The sequence below is a fragment of the Gymnoscopelus braueri genome (genome assembly GCF_963280865.1).
Source record: "Gymnoscopelus braueri genome assembly, chromosome: 5".
NCBI classification, from domain to species: Eukaryota; Metazoa; Chordata; class Actinopteri; order Myctophiformes; family Myctophidae; genus Gymnoscopelus; species Gymnoscopelus braueri.
In genome coordinates this window covers 21,340,720-21,351,149 of record NC_137606.1, presented here as the reverse complement: position 1 = coordinate 21,351,149, position 10,430 = coordinate 21,340,720, and the positions used below count along the sequence as shown (strand labels likewise).

General features: G+C 41.3%; 1 protein-coding gene across 1 annotated transcript; it reads left to right on the top strand.

The window, feature by feature from the left end:
- Window positions 1-6,505: 6,505 nt before the first annotated feature.
- Window positions 6,506-7,994, top strand: LOC308085756 (ubiquinone biosynthesis monooxygenase COQ6, mitochondrial-like; the record flags this gene model as incomplete). The annotated part of the gene is made up of 1 exon (XM_080429068.1): window positions 6,506-7,994. One exon carries the CDS (start codon window positions 6,506-6,508, stop codon window positions 7,952-7,954), a length of 1,449 nt encoding a protein of 482 aa, XP_080285194.1. The 3' UTR covers window positions 7,955-7,994.
- Window positions 7,995-10,430: the final 2,436 nt, after the last annotated feature.

Below are 10,430 nucleotides of genomic sequence, written 5' to 3'. Positions count from 1 at the left end.
GGAAGTGAACACACCAAAATCATGGTGCGAAGTAAGGTTGTTAAGACATTGTATGTACCTTTACTTTATTGCTTCAGTTCATTCGACTACCTCCTTTCAACTTCGGGCAATCTTACACCATTACTTCAACTTCAGTTCATTTGGCAAGATAAATTGTGGAATGTACACAATGTAGAGTATGAAATACCGGTAGAGAAGACTCGTCCTCACGTCTCTTCCTCTTCTTGGAGGAACCGGCCTCAGAATGGCGTCTGAGGCCCGTTGGCGTCTCTTCTGTAGGAGGATCGGGATCTTGGGGCTGGAAAGATGGAGTGAACACACCAGAATTGGCAGCAGTATTCCATTTCCCCCCAAAATACATTTTCCACAAATTGTGTGACCTTTACAAGCATAATTGGGGGGGGGGGGGGGGGTACACAATGTATGGTATGAAATACCAGTGGTCAATTGTTGAGGTTTAGTTTAGTTTAGTTTATAGTTTGAGTAATTTGAGAGTTTAGTTTATAGTTTATTTAGTTTAAGTTTATATTTAGTTCTAGTGTAGGCTGCAGATAGTTGAGGGAGAGGAGAGGAGGTGGACCGGAGTCGGAGGGTTTGAGGTAGAGGCGAGGTGCCTAGGTGCCTTATATTTTAGGTGAGTGAGAGAGTAGAAAGAAAGATCGCTCGGGCGCTGCTTCACAGCGCCCGAGCGATCACTAGTCCCGCGAACATCACCCCCGCCATTACCCCCTGGACCTGAGCACGTACTGGAGGATTTGAAGCCTTTCAAGGGCTGCTTCACCGCGCCTGAGCGATCACTACTAGTTCCACGGTCATCACCCCCGTCATTACCACCTGGACCTGACCACGTACTGAAGGTCTTGAAACATGATGTGGAGGGCTGCTTCACTTCGCCCGAGCGATCACTAGTTCCAGTACCTGTTCTGGACGTACCGGAGCCTCCGGAGGAGGAGGAGGACGTAGCGATCACACTAATGTTATCTTCACTATTAATTATTATTATTATTATTATTATTCCCACCGTTTTCTGGGTCATTTCAATGGAGAAGTGCCATTTAGTGACGACATAATGCATAATGCCATTCTAGTGACGTCATAATACTGATGTCATTGTATTATGACCCTACTATAACACTACTAACACTATCAATACTCAATACCAGCTCCACATTCTTAGCGATCCCACACTGTTTCTTCAGGAACAGTACTTTCTAGTTTAAATTTGGTATTTTACCTTGTTGCCAGACCCAAGGGGTCGGCCTACATGAGGCTTTGTCCCCTTTCGTCCATACATGGGCATAAAAGAGGGTTCAAGTTTCGTCCCCATAGTGATGGAGCTCACTTTTAAAAAATTGATTTTTTAAAAGTGCATAATCCTATTTATAGGTTATTAATGTCATCATGTGTCTCGCTAGCCAATCACAGTGCTGAATAGAGTCAGCCAATTTCGTCCCCCTTTCGTCCATACATGGGCATAAAAGGAAAAGGGATTTATTCTGGGTCTGGCAGAACCAGGTCTCCTGGTCTTGTTTCAGGAACCCATGGGACGGCAGCTCTTGCAGAGAGTCAGGGATAGACTTAACAAACAGCTGTGGAGTCTCGCTACGGGACTGCCTGCCAGGTAGGCACCAGACCATGGAGAGGCAGTGGGAGAGAGACAGAGAGAGTCCCAGGAGGCACTAGCTCTGGCAACAGAGAACCCCTCCTGGAACTCCATATACAGTGGTAGCCAGTTGAGATCATCACGTTGGGTACCCACTAGATCAGTACCTGTCAGGTACCCATCAAAGCCACACCCCTCTGGGGGGGTGGTTTTGCCTTGGAGGGAGGAGTTTAGCATAATTTTTTTCCCCACCGTGCAATACAGTAAGTGGACAGTAGATGGCAGGGCCGAGCAACTATTGGTTGTTGTTTACCTACTAGTCTACTTGTTGGGGAATTGAATTAAAACAATATACTGTACTGTAGAAGCCTACTATAGCAGTAATTATACTTTAAATAGTGTAATTTCTATGAGGTGTCATAGACAGACAATTTAGGCTATTCTAAACCAAGTCCTATTTGCACTGCATTTTTTCTTGTTAAAGAGACAATTTAAAAAACACGTGTGTGTAAAGGGTTTACACACACATTTCACACACATTTCAATTTGTATTTAAAGTGAAATAACCCTTTAACTATATTCTACAGTTTAACCCAGTGATTCTCAACCTTTTTCATTTCAATTTCATTACAGTATGTAGTCTCATATCTTTTGGTTTATTTAGGCAATTTGTCAACGTTTTGTCAACATTTATTCCTTTAAATGTGTTCACATGCATTACATTACAACACATATATATATTTTATTTTAATAATAATAATGGCTCAAAATATATATATGGCTGAAGTGGTTGGTGTGTTCTGTAATTTTAATCAAAATCTAAGTAACTAGTAACCAAAGTTTTCAAATAATTGAGGGAGAGAGAGAGGGAGAGGGAGGGAGGGAGGGAGAGAGAGAGAGGGTGGAGAGAGAGAGAGGGTGGAGAGAGAGAGAGAGGGCGCAAGACAGAGAGAAACACTATTTGAGGTAGCGGGGGGAGGGGGAGGTTTAACTATCACATCTTTTCCCTGTCAACAGTCATTCTGCAGTGGTCGACTTACAATAAGCCAGTGGTGTAAAAAGTACTGAAATGTTTTACTTAAGTAAAAGTATAAATTCTGCAAAGTAGAAATACTCTTTTACAAGTAAAAGTTAGGAAATCAAAATTTACTTGAGTTAAAGTACAAAAGTATTGGTATCAAAATGTACTTAAAGTAACAAAAGTAGAAAGTACTGCAGACAGTGATATGCATTGTGGTGCTTTTCCCCACCCCCAAGCAGGAGGAGGTTTTATTTATTTTTTGATAAAGGTCAAATAAAATGAGGATTTTTATTTAAAGAGTAGCCTACATATAAATGTAATTTTATAGAGCTGGATTACTAAACATTTGCCTGAACGTGTTCCATGTCGCACTTTGTTACACTTTATTCTTGCTATGTAAAGCATTTTGAGCTGCATTTCGTGTGTGTGTGTGTGTGTGTGTGTGTGTGTGTGTGTGTGTGTGTGTGTGTGTGTGTCAACTGCTCATTGATCTCTCTCCCCTCCCCCTCTCTATCTCTGTCTCTCACTCTCTCTGCCTCTCTCTGTCTCTGTCTGTCTCTGTCTGTCTCTCTCTCTCTCTCTCTCTCTCTCTCTCTCTCTCTCTCTCTCTCTCTCTCTCTCTCTCTCTCTCTCTCTCTCTGATGCGCATTGACTGAAAGCAGTGATTCGACCGTGGAACTCTTGGAGTTAAATTAACACTGATAAATAAGAGTGACATTTTAACAGTTAACAGTATAAACTCTCAATGAAGAAAATAGATGATGGCAATATTATGCAGTTTAGACTGATGATAGGTTCTTGGTTTACCTATGATCCTAGATTATTATTTCCATATGCATTTGAAATTACCTCGTGTTTACCTTGCCTACTGTACTGTAAATCTCTCTGGATTAAGAGCATCTGATAAATGCCTACATTGAAGAGAGATTACGCTACAGGCTAGGGGCTATTGTATAAACCATTTACATAACCTGTTTGGCTTTGACACCCCACACAGTCCAACTGGGGTTCTACTACTCCTTGGAAAGTCAGAGATAAAAAAAATGGCAGCTCCCAAAGCTGCTTTCTGAGAGCAGTAACTATACTAGTCAACTAAAAGTAACATTTCAATAAAATGCATTATAAACTACTTTCCGGCACAATTATATTGTTTTGGAATGTGAAACAGAGTTAAATGAACACATGAAATTATAATGTACAAACTAACTAAGGACCCCAATTTAAACAAGCATTTTGGCTTGCTTGGGTTTTTTTTTATCCTATTTAGTCGACCTTGTATTTGAACTGTACTTTCATGTGCTTTTAGTCTGCAAACTTCTAAATAAAGTAAAGGTTTCAGACAATGACATGCAAATTAACTTTAGCACCTTGGCCGTGGGCTTTTGTTTGTCTCAACCAAACTTAGGCCGTCACAATGGACTCAGGAGCCCCCACCTCAGTGTGATCCCCCACCACACACACACACACACACACACACACACACACACACACACACACACACACACACACACACACACACACACACACACACACACACACACACACTTTTGTTGTAACAGAGTGTTTTTATATTGTGGTATTGCTACTTTTAGGCTACTTAAGTAAAATGAGTACTTCTTCCACCATGTTCCATGAAACACAGTTATGTTTAAAGAAACAATTGCTTTTGAATTCATCCTAAGGACTGCATTATTTTCCAAGTTTACAAAAAATAAAAATAATACTGTATTATAATATAATAATATACTGATTATTATCACAAAACATACATTAACCACTTCAGCCCTATACACATTTCGGCCATTTGAAAATAGCCGATCTACAAGCTCACAATGCGTCGCGATGTGACACATAGTGAGTTTGTAGATCTGCTATTTTCAAAATATTTGTATACATTTTAAAAGTTGTGAAATGGGACATTCTACATAATGAGTACTTTCTACTTTTGGTACTTTAAGTAGGAATTTTCGGGATATACAAGTTCACAACACGCCACTTCGTACCATGATGCAAGCAAAAGCTAAAAAAGCAAGATTATAATCTTTGTCCTATGCTGGAATCGAACCCCAACCATTAAATGAGAGTCCACAGTCTGGACCGTCAAGCCATTGATACCTCACTTTTGCAATGTGAAATATCTGATAATTAACCCTACCCGACATAGCTGTAATATATTATGCAGATGTACAGCTCACAACACGCCACTTCTTGCCACGATGCAAGCTTGTACATCTGCTATTTTTTGTTGTGTAGGAAAGTAACTAAGTACAATTTTGAGGTTATACTAGTTACGTTGTAGATTTAGATTACTTGTAGAGCTTGTAGATCTGCTATTTTCAAAAGATTTGTATACATTTTATACATTTGAAAAGTTGTGAAATGGGACATTCTACATAATGAGTACTTTCTACTTTTGGTACTTTAAAGGAGGAGTTCACCCAAAAAAAATCTTATTTTCTATCAATTAGGCACCCCATGAAGCCTTGATTTCATGGATTTATTTTTGTCTTTGTAGCATTCCTAAGACAATAATTTTGTACTTTACTCAAGTACATTTTTATTTCCTCACTTTTACTTGTAACGGAGTATTTCTACTTTATTTTTCTACTAAATTTTAATTATCGCCTTATGTTGGAATCGAACCCCAACTATTAGACTGCAAGTCCACGGCCTGGACCATCAGGCCATTGAGAACGCACTCTTAACAGGTGAAAGATCCACTATTCTATCTTGTACATCTGCCATTTTTTATTGTGTAGGAAAGTAACTAAGTACATTTACGCAAGTACTGTGCTTAAGTACAATAATTATTTTGAGGTACTTTTACTCTTTTACTTCTACTCCACTACATCTCAGAGGAAAATATTGTACTTTTACTCCACTACAATTAAATGAAAACTTTTGGTTAATACTAGTTACTTTGTAGATTTTGATTACAATTACAAAACACACAAACCACTTCAGCCCTAAATATATTTCAGCCGATTGAAAATAGCAGATCTACAAGCTCACAGTGAGTTTGTAGATTGTAGATAAATGTGGAAGGAGATACAGTCACTGTGATTCAGCTCAGTGTGAACGCGCCACCCTGTGGCTGAATGGCCACACTACATGTTGAAATTAGATACAATATATCTGGGGGGCGTGTCTGAGAATCTGGGGGTGTGGCCGAAAAAGGTACCTGGGGGTGAAAAAGGTACTGGTTTGAAAATGGTGAAGAAACCAACTGGCTACCACTGTATGGAGATAACCAAAACGTCCAGGACTGACATCATAGTCCCAGATTTGGGCATAACTGACATAGCCCGCTCCATATATGGATATGCCTGACACTACCTGACATCACCGTAGTGACATCAGGGCCGCAGCCAACAGTATAAAAGCCACAGCCACAGCCTAAAGCATTACATATCGTTTTTTCCTGCTGCTTGGATGGTCTCAAAGTGGCTCCGGATCTGGTCAAATAACCAGCCGATAATCAGTAAAACACTAATGTTGTCCTGACCCTGCAGGTGCTCACTGCTCCCCCCTCCCCGACCTGTTCTCGTAAGCGGAGGGGCTCCTGGTGTGTGTGGCGTGCTGTACATTTCTGTCCAGTCCGTGCCACTGTATCTATTTATAGAGGTAAGGCAGTCGCACTGCACACATTGTAGTTTTTGTCTTAAGTCATTGACCAGTTTATTAATGATGTCCTTTTGTTTTGTTAGGAGAAGCTCCGTTTGCATCTCCTGTTTTTGTCCTTATTACTTTACTTTGTATGCATGTGATGTGAATGTCAACAACATGGCTGGATTACAACTGATAATAACAGGACACATTTTGAGCCAAAACGTTTCAGTGAATCCAGAACAGTCAGTTGGTGCAGTTATAGTGACGGTATAATGCATAGTCTAACAAAGGCCACGCTGGCTTTGAATGGATGTAGCCGGTGTTATATCAGTGCGGTGAAGCACTCCTCATCTAGAGTAAAAACCATTAGTCGAGGATTAGTGAGCACCCAGAATAATGACCAGAATAATGACGTTTATGATGTTGTTATATCCGGAGGAGGAATGGTGGGGTCCGCCATGGCTTGTTGTTTAGGCATGGATCCCAATTTGGAGGGGAAGAAGATTTTGCTGCTTGAAGCAGGCAACAAGAAAGTGATGGACAGTGTCCCTGAAAACTACAGCACCAGAGTTAGTTCCATCAGTCCCGGCTCCGCAACAGTCCTCAGTGGTATCAGAGCTTGGGATCATATCACAAACATGAGGTACAAGCCCTATCATAAAATGCAGGTTTGGGATGCCTGCTCTGATGCCCTGATTACATTTGATAAGAACAACCTGCAGGGCAAGATGGCCTACATTGTGGAGAACGACATCGTTGTGGCTGCCCTCACTAAACAGCTGGACAGTCTCTCTGATAACGTGAATGTCAGGTACAAGTCCAAGGTGGTGAAGTATGTTTGGCCAATGTCCTGCCAGGTTGCTGACTCCACCCCTTGGGTCCAGTTGACGTTGGCCAGCGGAGAAACGCTTCAAACCAAGCTTCTGATCGGTGCCGATGGACCAAGCTCAATGGTGAGGCGAGAGTCGGGGATTCCCACTGTAAAGTGGAATTATGACCAGTCTGCTGTAGTGGCTGTGCTACACCTATCAGAGCCCACAGAGAACATTGTTGCATGGCAGAGGTTCCTCCCAACAGGACCCATAGCAATGCTACCGTTGTCGGACACACAGAGCTCTCTGGTGTGGTCTACCAGCCACCGCCATGCAGAAGAACTGCTGGAACTGGACGAAGAGAGCTTCGTGGATGCCATCAACTCTGCCTTCTGGAGTAATGAGAACCAGTCTGAGTTGATGGAGACAGCTGGCTCCCTGTTCCGCAGCGCGTTGTCGATCCTGATGCCATCCGCCGGCTCAACGCGCCAGCTTCCCCCCAGCGTGTCCGGCGTTGGCCCAAAGAGTCGGGTCATGTTCCCCCTGGGCATGGGCCATGCATCAGAATATATAAGGCACCGGGTGGTACTCATTGGCGATGCAGCCCACCGCGTGCACCCCCTAGCCGGCCAGGGAGCCAACCTGGGTTTTGGGGATGTGGCTTGCCTCACGCGGGTCCTGAGCCAAGCAGCCTTTAACGGGAAAGACCTGGGAGCCATGCAGCACCTGCTGGAATATGAAACTGAACGCCAGCGGCACAACCTCCCCATGATGGCTGCCATTGACCTTATGAAACATCTTTACTCCACTAATGCTGCTCCTGCGGTCCTCCTACGCACCTTTGGTCTGCAGGCCACCAACATGCTTCCTCCGCTAAAAGAGCAGATCATGGCATTTGCAAGCAAGTGACAGATATTCGCCCTGCAGTGGTGGTTTGGTTGGACTCATGGCTTTGTGAATGGAATGTAAAAGTGTAAATTAACCCATTAAGACCTGGAACTGTGTCATTTTTAGATTTGAGCTAAAAAGCATTATTTTACACTTTGGGCTATTCAAAAATAGCAGATATACAAGCTCATAGCGCGGCATACGACCTTGTAGATCTGCTATTTTTGAAAAATGAAAATGAGTGCAAATCTTTGAATATAATTTTTTTAAGGCGAACATTTTTAACTCAAATCTTTGCTTCTGGGGGTCCCTGGAACAAGATATTTTGATGGGGGTCCGCGGCCAAATACATATAATTTTGGGGGTCCTTGACATGAAAAAGATTGAGAACCACTGATGTAGAAACATAGGTTTTTCAGAATACTGTTAGACAATGATTTTTTTTTATTATTGGAATGTTTTATTTGTGTTTCACGAGGTATACTTGAAAGCAGCACTAGTACAAAGCAGCAGTTGTTTTTTCCAATTACACTTGAACGCGCCTCACAGACGTGCGCATTGAAAAAATTACGTCACCACGTCTGCACGTCCTCTTTCACACTGGCGCGTTCACAGCAGTAGCTGTGAGATATATTCATTCATAAAAACGATATAAATAACAGAACACCAGCTGTAGCTACAGTGTGGTGCTGTATGTTCGTGTCACCAGAGGGGAATCCTGCAGCCGATTGGTGCAAGAACCAAACGTTAACCCACTTGGTGAGATAAACACGTCTACACATGTACCTGTATTGCTAAGTAGCTAATGCTAACCCACTGCTACATGTTGCTAACAGCTAGCATCCTGTTTACACAGGCAAAGCCCTGTTGTGAGAGTTGAGTCCTGACGTCATCAGTACTGGAACACTGGATGTGATTCTGTGAGATATATTTGGCTGTTGAAATGTTGCTGCTATAATTTACTAGTGTTGTGGGAAAATGTAGTATTTCCATGTTTTTGTACTAGACTGAACAAACACAGATTTTATCCTGCTTTATCTTATAAGATGCACTTTCAAATGTAAAATGTTACCACTTACTCCTTATGGTGCAAATGCATTTTAAAGGTGCATTCCACATGTTTTGATCACAAAGGGCAAATTACAAGATTGTATTCTACTGACACTGTTAAACACAGTGAGAGTTAATTAGTGCCTTGGGTGCTGTATTATTACAGAAACGTATTTTGTGCATTTATATTGAGTTCATGTTTGATAAGAGGTGTTTGATATGTTTGTATATTGATATACTGGTTAAACTGAAGTTGTTTAATCCATTTATTTTGTATTTCATATTGTATTTTCATAAATATATGAATTCTAAAATTTCAAATGGAATTTGGATATAGAGATTTGGGATGTTGGGATTTAGAGTTGGCATTAGGATGATGATCTTAATGCTCGCAAATGTTTAGAAAAAAGTACAATCGGCTGTAGTAGCTGGGACTGATTTCAGAGCTGCACCATTGACTTCAGATGTGAATGCATAGATTGCAGTCAAACATGTGATTGCTCCAGTGTGTACATGTCAAGAGACAGATGTTGATCGCATACATCCAAGAGGAAGCAAGATGCCTTTTGGGAACACTGTTTGTTGGGAATGCATGTCCTTCTGGTTATGCAGTCAGTAACCCATTGTCAGTGTCTGTTGTATCCGTTTCTCAGAGTAAGCATTCGCGTAACGTCCCAATACTGTAGTACTTGAACGCCAGTGTATGATGTCATATTGATGACAAGAGGGATCACCATACATTATGGGCATTAAAGGGACATTCAGGGATTTGTATATGCCTGGACAACAGCTGACCTGACATCCCACTCAGCTGTAAACTGTAATTTGTGTTCACTATAATGCAGCAGAGACAGGGAACCCCCTGAACAAACACTCTGTAACTGTTGTTTCTTAAACTTTTCATGTCAAGGACCCCAACATTAATATGTGTTTGGCCGTGGACCTGCACATGTTTTGTGCCAGGGACCCCATACAAGATTTGTGTTGTCATAATGTCCTTTTTATTTGTACTGATAATACAAGCTCACAACAGCGTTCTACAGCATTGAGCTTGTAGATCAGCTATTTTCAAATAGTGATGATGAGGTTAAATTGTTTAAATTACTTTAACAACAATTAATTAACAATAGAAAGGGCAGCTGTTACTATGAACATGTTTAGTTAGTATTATGTATTGACTAAATATATCACAAAGTGTATAACTTCTTTATTTTTGAGCAGATATATTCTGCAGTTTGTCTGTCTTTTGACATGACGTATTCTTGGTTAAAAGCCTTTCTGTACATGGCAGTAGTACAGTGGAAAAGCAGAATCGAGAGATTCAACTCAATCAACACAATCCTGTCATAAGTTTAAGCATTTCATCACCTTCTTAAAATCATGTTTTCATGTTTTCCAGAAAACAGAATGAACTGAATCAAATAATGCTGTCCGTTAATTATGCAAC